The sequence below is a fragment of the Helobdella robusta genome (genome assembly GCF_000326865.2).
Source record: "Helobdella robusta unplaced genomic scaffold HELROscaffold_42, whole genome shotgun sequence".
Taxonomy (NCBI): Eukaryota; Metazoa; Annelida; class Clitellata; order Rhynchobdellida; family Glossiphoniidae; genus Helobdella; species Helobdella robusta.
The window spans coordinates 370,214-387,708 of NW_008704981.1; the positions used below are offsets into that span (position 1 = coordinate 370,214).

A 17,495-nucleotide genomic window follows, 5' to 3' on the forward strand; every position below is an offset into this window, starting at 1 on the left:
ATTTCATAGCTAAGTTATTAACTTTCGTTATGGTAATGATTACCAAGTAATACTACAACTACTACAATTGTGGTCGCTACAACTGCTATTGTTGTTGTTAGTACTATACTACTACTACTACTACAAATACTACTACTACTACTACTATTACTACTACTACTATTACTACTACTACTAATACTACTACTACTACTACCACTACAAATACTACTACTACTACTAATACTACTACTAGTAACTACTTGAACAGCGACTACTACTGCTGCTACTACTACAGCTGCTGCTACTTCTACTACTACTGCCTCAACTACTAAAACGTGTTTTGCTAGCTAACTTTTGTAATGAAAATGATAATAAAATACTTCTACTATTATTACTATTACTACTACTACTACTGATTATAAAAACAAATTATAACAAATAGAAGATAAAATTGAATATAATTACAATAACAATAAAAAAAATGACACCAACTACAAAAACAAATACAGATCCATCCATGATTTCCTCCTGTCGCCATCTTTTTTTCCGCCTCTACATCATCACCATCCTCCTCCTAATCATCATCGAGACAGCCACTCCGCTGCCGGCAACATCGACGACCACCACCACAAAAACGACATCATCCAGACAGCAGAAGCTAGCCAAACTTCAACAATCTCAGCTTTCCTGGAGATGCTACCAAAAATACTGTTTTTGGAGTGACGGCAGTGAAAAAGTGTTCGGCAGCCTCAAGGAAGCACAGAGCGTTTGTGCAGCGGCTGACCCGGCTTCATGGATGCTGGAGATATATGACGACAGCGTCAATACTGACCTCAGTATCTTCATGAGTAATTCGCCTGGTATTAGGTTATTATTATTTTTATTATGCTTTTTTTTAGTATTATTATTTTTAATTATTGGTTGGCGAGTTAGCTCAGTCGGTAAAGTGCCATGTCCTGCTCTGTCATTAGGCGATGACCTGGTTCGAATGCCGTCTACCTATGTCTGTACGATGCGGCGTATGTGCGTGCATACAAGATATGTGTGTACGTCGTTTGGTGTGTATGTACGTGATGTGGATGTGTGGTGTGTTTCTACGTAGCGTGTATGTTGTAGCAAGATAGTTGAATTATAATTTTAGAATGGTATGTAAGTAGTCCTTTCTTGCTAGTCAGAATTTTCATTATTATATGAAGAGTTTCTAAATGATAACAAGATTGAAATCATGCAGAATATGATGCTTGGATGAGAACAATGATTTAAATAACAACAACAACAACAACAATAATAATAATAATAACAACAATAATAATAATATTTTTTAAGTAATATTAAAAAAAATATTTGTTACCAGCAACAAAGATATCTTGCTGAATTTGAAAAGAGTCGATACTGAATGGAGGTGGCTGGATGGGACGCGTTATAATGGTAAGAATATCAACAATGCTACTTCTACTACTACTACTACTACTACTACTACTACTACTACTACTACTACTACTACTACTACTACTACTACTACTAATACTACTAATACTACTAATACTACTACTATACAACTACTACTACTATTACTACTACTACTATTGCTATGACGACTACTACTGCTAACTACTACTACTACTACTACTAATAATAATAATAATGATAATGACGATTCTTAAAAAATAACAATACAACATTAAATTACTCCCAAAAATACAACAACAGGGTTATTGCAATACGACCCAGCAAAAATATTCTTCGAGAAAATAATGTTCTACATATTCAAGCCCTTCGCTACCCTGAGGAACATCCCTATGAGAGGTATCTACGGCCCAACGTACACCACCACACGCCTTAACGATTACATTTGTTCTTTTGATGGTTAGGCATTGGGGGGGGGCATTTTGGTGTGGTGTGTTTTATGGTTTGTAAGTATAAAGTTTTGTCGATTTTGTTGTTGTTTCTACACATGAAGTGTGAAATACGCTTTCATATACGTTTTTATGGAAAAAAAACAAAACAAAAAAAAACCACCACAACTCAAAATTTTTAACAGGCGCATGCAACAGTCAGAACAACAACAACAACCCCCTAATCAAATCCATCCAAGGCCCGAACAAATGTTACAAACTTATGAACTCGGCTGACCCGGTCAACTGGTTCCAGGCCTACAACCTTTGCTACAACATGGGAGGGAGGTTGGCGTCCCTGGGTGACCTGACCTCCCAACAGTTGCAGAGCACTTTTTCCGGTGCTAGGAGAATGGCTAATTATTGGATTGGCTTGACCAATAGCAGATGGGAGTGGCAGAGAAAACCTGGTAAGGTTTTGCTAAAAATTGTTTTCAAGATGTTCTGAAATGTATTTTAATTTTGCTTTTTGTGTATTTCAAATTTGTGTCGAATGGTTTTTATTGGTAGGATTGTTTCTTATGCCGTATCGTGACTGAAATTAAAGTTTTTCTAAATAATAATGTTTTTTAATTATATATAATTTTATCTTTATTCTTCTCAAAAACAACTTCACCACATTTATTCATCCAAATTAAAAATTATTGCGAGTTAATAAAACATTATTATTGAAAATAATAAACAAATACCTATGGCACATCCCTATCAATCCCCACAGGCTCAATCACTAATTTCACTAACTGGTACAACGGATATCCGTACCCCTCCCATCTGGATAGGTCTCCGGAAGTAGTGCAGACGATCTACGATTACAGGAATGGCGGGATATGGATGGATAATTCAGAGCAGAAGCCTGTAGCTATCATTTGCATGAAAGGTCGGTTTTGATTGGCTGGATGGTTTTATTTTGTTTGATTATGATTGGTTGATAATTATGGTGCATTTTGATTGGCTTGCATCAGCTGATTGGTTTTCTAATTAGTTGATTTGATTGGTTGCTATTTTAAGGTTAGTTTAGGTTAGGCTGCTGTCGATTGGTTGACTCGAAGCGTAAGCTCCGACTGGCGAATGAATGAATGAAAAAATGAATGAATAACTTTACTAAATGGACAAATATATTAATGAATGAATGAATGAGTGAGAGATGAAATAAAATCGGAAGGTTAATTTGATAAAAAAAAAAATAAAATTTTAAAATAAATTTCGCAATAGAAACATAAGTAATGAAAATACTTTTTTACTGTTACTTGTCTTTTAGTGGAAGAATTATTTTCATTACTTTCAGACAAAGCTGTCCCTCAATAATCCAGCCGTCAGTTCTGCTAGCATCTCATCATGATCAGAGAGTTAAATATACAGAAGAGACAAGAAAAATTATGACAGTAATATTAATAATAATTAATAATAATAATAAATAATAATAATAAATAAGATAATTATGAAGATAGGACTAAAACGTTGGGGATTAATAGTATTGTTAACTTGTTACTGCATAAGCCTCAACTAAATTATTGTTAAGAATTTAATTTGATTTAGGATTTTTTAATCAATATTAATACACATACCCACACATACACACACGCACACACGCACACGACAAACACACACTCACACACACACAAACACACACACACTCACACATTGTCATTGAGATTTTACTTCAGCCAGGTTTTTGGTATAATGTAAAACTAATTTATCAATTAAAACGTACACACACGTACAAACAAACACACACACAACCACACACAGAGATATACACGCACATACATACACACGCAGTTACTAGCGATCTCACCCGCCTTAGGTTTTTTACCACCATCCTTCAAGAAGCTTATCTACACATACACACTAATACACCACACACACATACCACACACACACACACCACACACACACACACTACACATACACACACAAACACACACCTCAAACACGTACAAATGAATATTTTTAGAAACATATCTCAAAAAACACAATTGAATATGTAAAATATTTACACTGGATAATGCCTTTAAATGAGTTAAACTAGTTGAAATTATTTATTTTATTTAAAAAAAATAAATATTTATTTAAATCTTCTTAATTTATTCAAAAATGTTGTTTAATATTCATATATGTACGATGATTTTTTGGTTTATGTTAATTTATTTAGAAATGTTAATTTGAATCAACGATAAATGTTTTGTTTGTGTCTTTGTTTATGTCATTGTCTATATGTGTGAAGTTTATATTCATTAAATTATAATGTACGTGAATATTTATTAAATGTAAACATATCTTTTTATTTTATATTTCTATGTTAATTTATTAAACTTCATTCTTACATTTCACATATATTTTTATGTATTTGTATTTGTATGTGAGATATGTATTTATGATGTATCTAATGAGATTTTTAAGAAACTGAACTCACACACATACGCACACACACACACACACACGTACACACACGCACACACACGTACACACACACAAACCAAAACTTGAAATTTCGATATGATGTTTTTGATATTCAACTTCTTCCATGGATCCAAATACATATCCATGAATTCATCTATATGTTTTTTCGTTTTTCGTTCATTTACACACAGATCTGAAATTGTCTTTTATAACGAATTTTATTAAAAAAAAGTTTCAAATTTAAATACTGATTCTATACGCTATTCGTATTTTTATTACTCTTTCAGACCAAAATTGATAAATTTACATTTTTATTGTTTTGAAAACCTGCTCCTTAAAAAACTGACTGTTTTTTTTAAATAAATATTAATTATAAACAATAAAAATATTAAAAATAAAATATTAAAAATAAAAATCAACAACAGCGGCAATAGAAGCAGCTGCAGCAGCCACATAAACAGTAGCTGCAGTAGCTACAGCCGCTACAATATTTTAGCTATAGTTTACAGTGGTTATGTTTGTAATTTGTAGTGTTTTTGGCTTTGTATTAGTAATATTTGGTGTGGTAGTGGTAGTGGTAGTGGCCACTTTTAGTGTTTTTATCAGTAACGGCAATTTTAGTGTAGACTCTGCAGTCGTCTTTGCATTAGTAGTAGTTGGAGTGGTAGTGGGTATGGTAGTAGCCACAACTATGTTGGTGGTCAGGACTGTCATGGTGGTAGCGACTAGTTGATGATAAAAAAAATAGTTTTCTTTTAATTTAGACAAATGTATAGTCGTACAAATTTCAAATTAACTTGAGTTTAGAAAAGATTTTTAAAAAGTTGTGGAAAAACTAATTAATCGATGATAAATCAGCTAAAAACGCGCATAGCAAAAACCTCTGCATTCAAATCCAGGAGCTGCCAACAGACATCCTCTTCAAGCATTACCTTACAACATCTCGTTAACCACTTACTAACTTTTAACAAATGTTTGGCCAACTATTATGGTTAGCGGTTAAATTATTAAATCAACTAATATCCACAAGTTCTCAACTGTAGTAGTAGTAGTAGTAGCAGCAGCAGTAGCAGCTGTAGTAGCAGCTGTAGTAGTAGCAGTTGTAAGGAAGACCGGGGCATATTGAACCAATTTGTCGTATTTAACTCATTATTTTTTTTTATTGCATTAAAACTGCTTGAAATAGGACACATACCTATTGTAGGTTATTGCTTTTAACAGCTTGGTTCAATATGCCCCAACCATGGCGATCCTAGTATTAAAACTGGAGCCTCATTAACATGTTTCCAAGGTTTGAAATGAAGTACGTAATGTTTGGCTGGATGAAAACACTACAAAAATGTGTATCGATTGTATTGTAAAGAACAATCACCTAAACCACTAAAAATTACTCGAGAACTGCAAAATCACATAAGCGATATTTACTTAACAGTTTGCGGACATAAACATGACAGATAAACATGACCTGGCTAGATCTTTAGGCACTAATAGTTATAATTATAAAACGCCTATTGGTATTTGTTATAAATAAGCAAATTCACCCAAACTGGTTCAACTTAACCGTGGTTCCATAGTAGTAGAAGTATTAGTAATATACTAGGTAGTAGTCACAGTAAGTAGTAAAATTAGTACAGTAGTAGATGTAGTATTAGTGGCAGTAAAAACGATCTAAAAACCATTAGCAGTTTTTAAAGTTTCTTCATCCGGTTTTGAGATCTTGGACACATGCGACGACTCGGCGGCGTCATCTATTGCGGCTGTGGTAATCGGAACTGGCGGTTTGTCGGTAGTCGTCGTCCTGAAGGATTCTAAAAAATTAAATTTTGATAAAATATTAATATATAAAAATAATCTCAGTGGCAATTCAAAAATATCAAATGACTAGTGTTTGAGTGTGTGTGTGTATGTGTGTGTATGTGTGTGTATGTGTGTAGAGAGAGAAAGAGAGAGAGAGAGAGAGAGAGAGAGTGAGAGAGAGAGAGAGAGAGAGAGTGATAATCTCAGTGGCAATTCAAAAATATCAAATGACTAGTGTATGAGTGTGTGTGTGTGTGTTGTGCGTGTGTGTGTAGAGAGAGAGAAAGAGAGAAAGAGAGAAAGAAAGAGAGAAAGACTACTAACTTCTATAGGATATCAATGCGGCTGCCATTACGTTTGCAGTTACGATTGATGCCACTAGTGAGGTTATAAGTAAGAAGAGTCTCAACCGTTTCATTTTCATATCCGATTTCGATTCGTCAAATGTGACAATTGACGGGCTACCGAAATAGCACGTGTGTTTTATTTTATGTGGTATTTGGTACATGTGACACACACACACATACGCACGCACACAGATTATAAAAAATACTTCAACTTACTTATTCATTTCTATTATTAGTTAAGTGATTTAGAAATATTTTTTATTTAATAAGTATCAAATTAACAACCTAATTAACTGAAATTTATTTTTATATAAAGTTAAACAAAATGGTTACAGTTAAAATTTAAGTTGATAATTAAAATTAAAAATGGTATTAAACAAGAGGTTGATGTTTATATTATGTTTACAAGTTCAAATGTTGTTTGTTTATATTTGTTTACAAAGAACTGTCAAAATAAATGAACAGCAATAGAACCGAAAAATTCAAAAACATCACGTGACATCACATCAAATGAACAATGACATTAACAATAATTCAAACAATTGCCACTCACCTCAACCAACTACATCCTCTCACATCCCATACCTACCACTCCGAATCACATCCCACCACATTCCTACCACATTCTCACCTAATCCCTAATTTTTCATAATAAATTACTCAACTCACTTGGAATCCGGAAAAATAAATCAGGGATGGAAAGCTTCGTTAGACCGACCGGAAATCACATGCAGCCGTCAAGAACTCGATTAACATTAAGAAAGTGGCATTGATTGACGTACCGGATAAATAAACACAAACGCATTCACACACACAAACACACACACACGCACACATACACGCACATACAGACATACATACATACGTGTACATATATACACTACACACATACACACACATACATACATTCATTTCTAAATACATACACGCAAGTCTATTGGTATAAATACTGGTGGATCTTAAACTTAGATGATAGAAAAAGACCTACTTAGAAAATTTTTTATGGTATAAATAACAAAATACGGTTTTTTTATGAAAAATAAAATAAATTAATAAATAAATTGAAAAATAAATAAATAAATATATTCATTACAAATTTATTTTATAAAAAAATTTATTATTTTAAAAAAATATTATTAATCTGGTTTTATATTATATTTATATTTGATGATTAATTAATGTTTTAAAGAATTTAAGATTTTTAACAATAAATTTGAAAAAAAAAATCGAAATGAAGCAAATATTGCAGATGATAATAATCTTAATAGCATACTCTTGCTTCTTAGTTATTCAGGGTTAATGATTGTAGAATTCTTCAGCAATTATTCATTAAATTATAAAATAATATGAAAATTTAATTATCTTCAAACTTATTTTATTATATTCATTTAATTTATTAATAAGTTTATTTATAGTTAGATATGTTTTTTTATGTGCAAACCAGGCAGCCAATCAGAATTGAGCAGGGCAAAATCAATCGACCAATCAGGTAAAGAGATGTACGAAAGGGATGACGAGGTCTATAATAATTTATACGATGAGGTAGGTGACCCTCTAGAAAATTATTTTATGAATAAATTATGCTACAACAAAATAATTTTCTATATAAATACAATCCTTTTTCCCAGTTATCCCCATTCATACACCTGGACGAGAGAAGCCCCCTGCCTCGACTGGGTGAAAGATCCCCGCTACCAAGACTCGGCCTCAAAGAAAAAAGACTACCACGTTTCGGTTTGAGGTCGTTGAGGTCAAAGGTCGCGGTAGATAACGACAACAACAACAGTGACGATGGCGATGACGTCATGGGAGTTGATGACGTCAGAGAGATGGAGCAGTTGAGGAGTAAAAGGTTGCCGAGGTTTGGGTTGCTGCAGAAAAGGGCAATCCCGATGCCTAGGATTGGCTGATTGATTAATTAATTAATTGATTGATTAATTGATTGATTGATTGATTAATTGGACGATGAGTCTATTAATTGATAGATTTTTTTTAAAATGATTGACAACTCAATTTTACAGAAACCAAATGAAATTTTATTAAACCGAAGCATATTTACAATGTTTCAATAAAAGATGTTCAATAAACTTATTAACGATTTGAAGTATTTTACCAAAAAATTATAATTTATTTTTAAAATAACATTTTAACAATGAGTTTTTCAACATTTGATCAATAAATTGCGTGAAAGCTCGTGTTTTTCAAATTAAAATTATGAAAAAATATTTAAAAAAATTAGTTTATTACATCTTTTTAGAAATATGACAAAACAATTGAAGTTTGTAAGAACTGTTAGAAGTGTAGCAGACGTTATCAAAAGTTTAAGCAAAACTTTCAAGATAAACGCAAGGTTCTGTTATATACAGTTTACACCAGGGGTGGGCAAACTTTTTGCTGTGAGGGCCGCACTGAGAACTATTTTACCATTGAAGGGCCACATATGTACTTAAATAGCAAATTTTTCGACTCTGTGCAGAATTTTTTAAGATTTGTGGCTTTTTTTTCTGTAGTTTTTCCACCATTGGTTACATAATTGCGTTAATGTTTTAATAAAATTAAAATCAATTAAAAAGAGAGTGTTGAAAATAGAAATTATAATATTTATTAAATATTTTATGGAAATAATTAAATTTCTTTTTCTGAAACATTTTTTTTCATTCGTTTTTTACCTCCTCTCTCTCCTCTCCCTCTCTCTAGTTTATTTTTTCTGGGTTTTCTAATTTCTTTTTCACACACACTCACTCACTCACCGATCTATCTTTCTTGTTTTAACCTTATCCCTTTTTTTCTCTAGCCTCTCTCCTTCTATATCTCAATTTTGTCTCTTCTTTCTTTCGTTTTTTCCAACTTTTCTTTCTTTCTATCTTCCACCTCTCTTTCTCTCTCTCTCTCTCTCTCTCTCTCGCTCTTACAAAATTTATAGAAGAACATTTATAATCAGTTATTACGCTATCAAAACAATAGAATAAATTGACGAACGTCCCACGATTATGGCTAAAAATAGGATTGTAACAATAATACCAAACTATTATATTATTAACGATAGTACTCACACACACACACACACACACACACACACACACACATACACATACACACATACATACATACATGGAGCACACACACACACATACACGCACACAAACACACACACACATGTATGTATGTGTGTGTATTGTTGATAGCGTTTTTAACAACAGTAATAATCCAAACCTGTATTAAAAAAACCCTTTTTTAACATATTAATAATGATAAATATTCATGTGTGTTTCTGTGTATGTATGTATGTGTGTGTGCGTGTGTGTGTGTGTCTCACACAAATACATCACACTGGTAATGAGATAATGATAATAGCCCAATATCATAACAATGATATCATAATTCCTCATCTCAAATCAGTAGAGGAATCAGTGCAGAGGTTGTCATGCAAGTATACCATATTCTGCATATCACCACCACCCGCGTTTTTATTGTTATAATTATTTACATCATCATAATAGTTATCATCGTTTTCACCATCATCACTCCCATTATTATTATTATTATTATTATTATTAACTTTTTTTAATTCGTTAATATTTCCGTACACTTCTCCGCTAATATTATCACTGTTATCATATTCAACATCATCTGTATTATTATTATTATTGGTTTTATTATTATTATTTTCATTCTTATTATTATTCTTATTATTTTGGTGTCCCGAAAAATCCGGCACCACGTAAACTATATCCGGTTTTGGCGTCGTATCCATTTCTCGATTTTGGGATCCCGAAACAACGGGATAGGCGTAGATGGGATCCTTGTACTCTTGGAGTCGTCGCGGTTGGGGTGATGTGAGTTTCTTGAAACTGAGTTTTTGTGCGTGGAAAAATTATAGAATTGATTTTAAATTTCATATTAATATATTATGCTATAATAATTATTATTTAAAGTATCTAAAATTCATATTCAGAACCGAATTTAGGGGGGTAAAGGCCCCGGACTACAAAGAAATAGAAGCCTCCTAGTTATTTTATTAAGGGCCATAATTAATTATACCAGCTTTAAAACGGGCGATATTTTTATACATCCTTAATTTATCCCTTGCCAACTCAAAAAGAGTTAATAATGAGCGATTAACTTTTCAATTTGTACATTTCAAACCATTGATTTTTCTGTTTGACTTTGATTTTTTGAGTAAACATCTATAATTTCAATCACAGTTAAATTAATAAAATCATCAACTTTTTTTTTACAAAATGTTGACTCGTGAAAAGCCGCACTTTTGTGGGTTATGAACGGCTGGGATTGTGTTTAATAAAAATAAAATAGATAAATAAATGAAAGTAACAGTCCCACTTAGGAGTAACGTTATTCTGAATTGTAGTTTCTCACTATTATTTTAATGGCGTGTTTTGAACTAAACAAATATAAAAAAAAATTTCGGGCTGTAAAATGTTTGGGCTTAGGCAAATGTTCAAATGAATACAAAAGTATGTTTGTATTTACATGCACTTGAAGTCATTTCTACACAGTATAATTATATAATTACTCACTGAATAGTTCATATAGTTCATCACTAATATATTTGAAACTTTCTAATTTGAAGTTCAAAATAATTAATTTTTTTAAATGGTTTTAACTTTTACATTTTCAAACCAGGAACAAGTAGAATTATTTTAAAAAATATAACGATTTTTAAACTTTAAACATTCACTCATTCTATGTACAGGTTAATTTTGAGAAAGTATATTGTTTAGCTTGTTTGGCTCTAGTACGCTTGCTAAGTATGTAGTCACCTTGTATATGAATGATTTCATATTACATCAATAGCTCTACAGAACACATTCATGTTCAACTACGGTCAGATCAATTTTTTCATATGAATATGTTTGTTTAAGTTCAGTTGTATGTGATTATTAATGTGTCTGTGTGTTGATTTCTACTTTTGGATATGGATGTGCCAGTTTTTTGAGTTTCTGTGTTGTACCCTCGATGAGTTTTTTTGAAAAATTTTTGTGGGTCCTCTTGATAATGTTGAGAAAATAAAAAAAAATGACCAAACATCCGTGAAAATAACGTCATGTATTATTGCTACCACTACTACCATTATTTTTATCCTTATTAAGTAGCAAAAGTAGTTGTTGTAACACCAGTAGTTGTAGTAGCAGTAGTATTAGTCTTAGTTGCAGTATTCGAAGTAGCAGCAGCAGCAGCAGTGAAATAATTAAAAAAAACATTTTTTCAACAAACCAGGCTAATTTTTTGCGCCACAGGCAGACGACTGCCAACACGGAACCCCCCACCAGCAACAAACATAGTGGCAATCCCAAGCCAACTCCCAGCCCTATCTTCTGCTCCTGTGTCAATTCTCCGTTTGTTGGAATATCGTTTGAAGTTTCATTACCTGTGATGATGTTATTGGTGTGAATTTTTATTGAAATTAGTTTCTAAAAACAACTTTTTTTTAAATATTTGAGATATTTTTAGGATAATGTTTTTTTTCTGAAAGAGATCATGATGAGAATTTTTGTATAAATCAGGTTTCAAATTGAAATTTGTTTAACGTTTGATACTACTAGCAGCAGTAGTAGTAGAGGCAGAAGCAACACCTTAGTGTTTCATTTTTGAATGAAAATATTACAAAAAAAACTCTCCAAAACGTGTGGCATATTTTCAAATATTAACAGAATAAATAACTATTCAAGTAGCAACTACAATAAAAACACACAAAATTTATGGGTTGCGTGATTTTTTGAAGAGATACTGACAAATTTTTACATTAATTTACGTAAAAAGAAAAATTATTAAACGAGATTAAATTCAATAAACCTTGTCAAAAGATTTAAAATAATGTGAAATGAAAAAACAGATGGAACGACAATAAAAATAATAAAGTTGATAGAATACCATTTGTAGTTGGAGTTGTGCTGGTAGGTGCCATGAATGGAATAGTGGATGATGTTGAATGATTGGAAGACATCGAAGATTGCGTTCGTGTTGAAACAGGTGTCGTTGATGTAGTTGTTGAGTTTTCGTTATCTAGAACAAATGAATTTATTATCTTAAAAACACTATTTTGAAACAAACATTGTTTAATATTTTCAATATTTTGAGATTAGATATTTGAAATGTACTTTTGTACTTACCCGTCATGCAAATGATAACATAGTTGTCATTGCATCTGACGTTATTGACCCAATAACTTCCATCTGCATGACTGATTGCAGAACAGAAATCAGATGGCGGTTCGTAAAAATCTGGGTGGCCAGATTTCCATTTTGAAAATTTCACGGCCGAGTCTTCATAAAACATATTTTGAAACAATTTTCAGCATAAATCATAAAAATATTTGTTCAATAATTAGAAAAATTGGAATACAAAACTTTTTACCAGCTTTTCTCCACATGAAGTTATATCTAGATAGTCCAACCCAGTAACCATCATCTCCCCACAAATTAAGCCATGTTCTGTTGAAATCACTGAGTGGCAGATCATCAAATACTGCCAGATCACCACCTTGTCTTATGCATTCATTCTCTTGTTGGTACCACGTGTTGGGATATGGGTATAAAAAATAGCAACTTGATTTGTAGGACCAGCTGCTCCATTGAGAACAACTGTTTGCATCTGCAACAAAAAAGTTCGTTCTACAAACAATGATGGAGTGTAAGACGTTGGCATTACTTTCAATTTTACAAATGGCTTTTTTAGAACTGCTGAAGTAGTCTGCGAAATATCCTAGCACTACTTGTCTAGTAGCATCGTAAGTTCTTTTAATGTAGGCAATTCCGCGAGCAGCAGGAACTTGGTCTTCTATATTGCCTGAAACTTTATTTCATTGTTTTTATAGTGATTAATTCTCAATTATTTATTAAAAAAAAACTTACATTTAACTTTGTTCAACCAAAACCAATCTCCCGAATGATTCATGTTTAGCGGAATATTTCTCCGATCTAAATGCCAATAATATTGACTAATAAATCGATCAACTAGCGAACTGACGTTTCCATCGTAAACCTCCAGTAGCCATCCATCTCTGTTCAGTTGTCTACATTCGTTATCTGCATCTGTTAGACCATTGTACAGTCTATACGTGAAGTTGGAATACAAACAGTATCTTTCATCACATAACTCTTGATAACCAGACGTCGTTGTCATAACATACACAAACGAAATAGTAACAATTTGAAACTTTAAAATAAAAAATTCAATCATAATATAAAATGATTTTCACGTCAATTATGCATGCGATTATTTAGAAATAAATTGCAGATTTGAAAAATTACAAATGTGAGTGATTAAAACACGCGCTTTCCAAACAAATGCTCAGGCTCGACATTCTCAACTAGGAAGTCGTCCTGCATGTTTCAAGTAGAAAGATTCCTATAGTTTTATCTGTATGTATATTGTTTATATGTGAATGTTATTTTTATGTATATATGTATTTGAATGTTTGAGTCTATGTTAGCGTGTATGTGTGTGTATATGTGAGTGTTTCTCGCTGTATGTATGTAAAATTTAATAACAAATTTATTTTAATTTAATTATTTCATTTATTTTATTTTATAATTTTTATTTATTTATTTATTTATAACTGTTCAAGCTCAAACTTTGTTAAACTTCATTTAATTTATTTAATCATTTAATTTTTATTTATTTATTTATAACTGTCCGGCCTCAAAATTTATTAAGCTTCGATGAAACTCGTTATGGCAGAATGGATGTTAATTGCTTGTTATAGATTTATAAGCACATACGCATATTTTTCGTTTATTTGTATGTGTTATATTCATTCGTGTTCTTGTAAAAGATTCATATGTTATACATATGTTATAATATTTATGTGTATTCTTGTGTGTGTATTTATAAGTGTTAGTGTTTGTGCGTGCGTGCTTGTATACGTATTTATCCATATAACAACAACACGTTTTTAATAAACAAATATAAAAGATAGCTTCCTTGATTGATAACATTTTTTCAAAATAAATTACTACTCTTTCCATAAACTACTCGTATTTAATATAATTATATGATTGAATAAACAATATATATATTCTCTTTGATATCATTATATGATTGAATATACAATATACATAATCTCATTGATATAATTATATGATTTTTTTATGATATGTTTATTCAACAATATATATATATATATATATATATATATATATATTTTATTTTGAAATATAGTTTAAGTTATATGGAAGTTAGAAGAGAACTGAATTAAAATTAAATAGCGCTTTAGGGATTGGGCTGATTTTAAACAGAAAAAAATAATTTTAAATGTTTTAAATGTTGTTTGAGACTACCACACAGAACGTAAAACGTATTGTTTGAAATTTTTGTTAAGATATTTTATGAATTTTTAATTAACAATAATAAGATGGTTGTTAAAGTTACGACGAAATATGGAGTTCCAATTGTTATTCTGATCAGTTTATTTATGTCATTAACGTACGGAGTTCAACAGTTATGTGATGAAAGATACTGTTTGTATTCCAACTTCACGTATAGACTGTACAATGGTCTAACAGATGCAGATAACGAATGTAGACAACTGAACAGAGATGGATGGCTACTGGAGGTTTACGATGGAAACGTCAGTTCGCTAGTTGATCGATTTATTAGTCAATATTATTGGCATTTAGATCGGAGAAATATTCCGCTAAACATGAATCATTCGGGAGATTGGTTTTGGTTGAACAAAGTTAAATGTAAGTTTTTTTTTAATAAATAATTGAGAATTAATCACTATAAAAACAATGAAATAAAGTTTCAGGCAATATAGGAGACCAAGTTCCTGCTGCTCGCGGAATTGCCTACATTAAAAGAACTTACGATGCTACTAGACAAGTAGTGCTAGGATATTTCGCAGACTACTTCAGCAGTTCTAAAAAAGCCATTTGTAAAATTGAAAGTAATGCCAACGTCTTACACTCCATCATTGTTTGTAGAACGAACTTTTTTGTTGCAGATGCAAACAGTTGTTCTCAATGGAGCAGCTGGTCCTACAAATCAAGTTGCTATTTTTTATACCCATATCCCAACACGTGGTACCAACAAGAGAATGAATGCATAAGACAAGGTGGTGATCTGGCAGTATTTGATGATCTGCCACTCAGTGGTTTCAACAGGACATGGCTTAATTTGTGGGGAGATGATGGTTACTGGGTTGGACTATCTAGATATAACATCATGTGGAGAAAAGCTGGTAAAAAGTTTTATATTCCAATTTTTCTAATTATATGAACAAATATTTTTATGATTTATGCTGAAAATTGTTTCAAAATATGTTTTTATGAAGACTCGGCCGTGAAATTTTCAAAATGGAAATCTGGCCACCCAGATTTTTACGAACCGCCATCTGGTTTCTGTTCTGCAATCAGTCATGCAGATGGAAGTTATTGGGTCAATAACGTCAGTTGCAGTGACAACTATGTTATTATTTGCATGACGGGTAAGTACAAAAGTACATTTCAAATATCTAATCTCAAAATATTGAAGACAATAAACAATGTTTTTTTCAAAATAGTGTCTTTAAGATAATAAATTCATTTGTTCTAGATAACAAAAGCTCAACAACTACATCAACAACTACTGTCCCAACACCAACGCAATCTTCGATATCTTCCAATCACTCAATATCATCCACTATTCCATTCATGGCACCTACCAGCACAACTCCAACTACAAATGGTTTCCTATCAACTTTATCATTTTTATTGTCGTTTCCTATGTTTTTTCATTTCACATTTTTTTAAATCTTTTGACAAGGTTTAAAGAATTTAATTTCGATTGTTTTTGGTTTGATCTGCATTTCTGACAAAGGACTTTGTTAAGCTTCGCACAGCGTAATCGAACCAGGTCAGCGCGTAAAAACAACGAATTAGATTTATAAAGTAAAAAAGTTAAACACATTTCTACAAGTGTGTTTAACTTATAAAATTTATTAATTGCAAACTATAAGTGATATAAAACTAAATTTCCTAAATATAGAATCAAATCCTAAAAACTAACAGGCACTGTTAATTCCCAAAATCTCATGGTTCCATTGGTCATTGGATGGGCTGCGTTTGGCGTTATAGCTGTCACTTCGACTGTTTTCATATTTTTGTATTTCAAATATTCCAGGTAAGTACAACATTTTGAATTTTATTTTAAAACTAATTTTCTTTGATTTAGTACAAAAATTGTTACAAATATATATGTTTTATATGAAAATTTTATTTTATCATTTCACATTTGAAAAAAAATATGACCATTTAGTCATATATTCAGAAAAACACTTCAAAAACAAATTTTTATCATTTTTCTTTCCGAACTTTTTAGAAAAACAAAAAAATTGTCATCAATCTTGATGAATTCTCCTGAGGTCTCGATGGCTACTACATCGGCTAAACAGGAAACATCGCCAACATTGGAAGAAACTGAACCGGATTATAATACGATCAACCTCGGCAGTGCCAATGAAGATAACAAAAAAAGAGTTTATCAGAGTTTGAATGTGTAGGTGTTGTTGGCAAATCAAATCAAATCAATTAGTTCATTTAATCAAATCAAAGATAACATCTTATCTTATAATTAACTTATTTTAAATTAACAATTGACGAAGTGTACATATTTTATAAAAATTTGTTTGTAAATTCTATCCAAAATGATAACATGATTTAATATCAAAATGATTTCTATGTTTTTCATTCTGTATGTAGTCAGTGGATAACAGTTATTTGAACTCTGACATTGAGTTTATTCGCTAACCAGTGAAATAATTCTATTAAAACAACGAAATAATTTGATAAGATCTATTTTTTATTTATATTTTCAAAATTTTAAAATTAAAAAAAAAATACAGAATCTAACCAAGACAAACATGAATTACTGTCAACATACCTTTTTCATATAATCATCAGATACATCAACAAGCAAACAAACAAACAAACAAACAAACAAACAAACAACTTTGCCAACAAACAAATATACCAACAAACAAACAAACAAACAACTTTACCAACAAACAAACATACGTACACTCATAGATCCACACAATAAACAAGCAATGCCAGTCAGCACTGATATATAACAT

The 17,495-nt window shown here is 31.4% G+C and overlaps 3 protein-coding genes across 3 annotated transcripts; 1 reads left to right on the forward strand and 2 right to left on the reverse strand.

The window, feature by feature from the left end:
* Nucleotides 1-463: 463 nt before the first annotated feature.
* Nucleotides 464-3,182, forward strand: HELRODRAFT_177290 (hypothetical protein; the record flags this gene model as incomplete). The annotated part of the gene is made up of 6 exons (XM_009025510.1): nt 464-849; nt 1,337-1,410; nt 1,693-1,788; nt 2,024-2,287; nt 2,596-2,754; nt 3,163-3,182. The coding sequence occupies 6 exons, from the start codon at nt 464-466 to the stop codon at nt 3,180-3,182; spliced, it is 999 nt and encodes a 332-aa protein (XP_009023758.1).
* Nucleotides 3,183-4,824: 1,642 nt separating this feature from the next.
* HELRODRAFT_177291 (hypothetical protein) lies at nt 4,825-6,582 on the reverse strand (the record flags this gene model as incomplete). The annotated part of the gene is made up of 3 exons (XM_009025511.1): nt 4,825-4,916; nt 5,954-6,085; nt 6,399-6,582. 3 exons carry the CDS (start codon nt 6,580-6,582, stop codon nt 4,825-4,827), a joined length of 408 nt encoding a protein of 135 aa, XP_009023759.1.
* Nucleotides 6,583-8,783: 2,201 nt separating this feature from the next.
* Nucleotides 8,784-14,076, reverse strand: HELRODRAFT_193074 (hypothetical protein). Its single transcript, XM_009025512.1, has 6 exons — nt 13,294-14,076; nt 12,797-13,228; nt 12,553-12,705; nt 11,657-11,810; nt 9,542-10,272; nt 8,784-9,506 (listed from the first exon to the last, which is right to left on the reverse strand). The coding sequence occupies exons 1-5, from the start codon at nt 13,619-13,621 to the stop codon at nt 9,807-9,809; spliced, it is 1,533 nt and encodes a 510-aa protein (XP_009023760.1). The 5' UTR covers nt 13,622-14,076; the 3' UTR covers nt 8,784-9,506; nt 9,542-9,806.
* Between the last annotated feature and the right edge of the window lie 3,419 nt (nt 14,077-17,495).

What these genes read in the sequence shown, in the direction of transcription:
- HELRODRAFT_193074 (XM_009025512.1), bottom strand. Translation starts at nt 13,621, where the DNA reads ATGATTGAATTTTTTATTTTAAAGTTTCAAATTGTTACTATTTCGTTT. An exon ending in TTGGTTGAACAAAGTTAAAT is followed by an intron (nt 13,229 to 13,293) that starts GTAAGTTTTTTT and finishes ATAAAGTTTCAG; the next exon opens with GCAATATAGAAGACCAAGTT. An exon ending in TGGCGCAAAAAATTAGCCTG is followed by an intron (nt 10,273 to 11,656) that starts GTTTGTTGAAAA and finishes ACAAAAACTCAG; the next exon opens with TTTCAAGAAACTCACATCAC.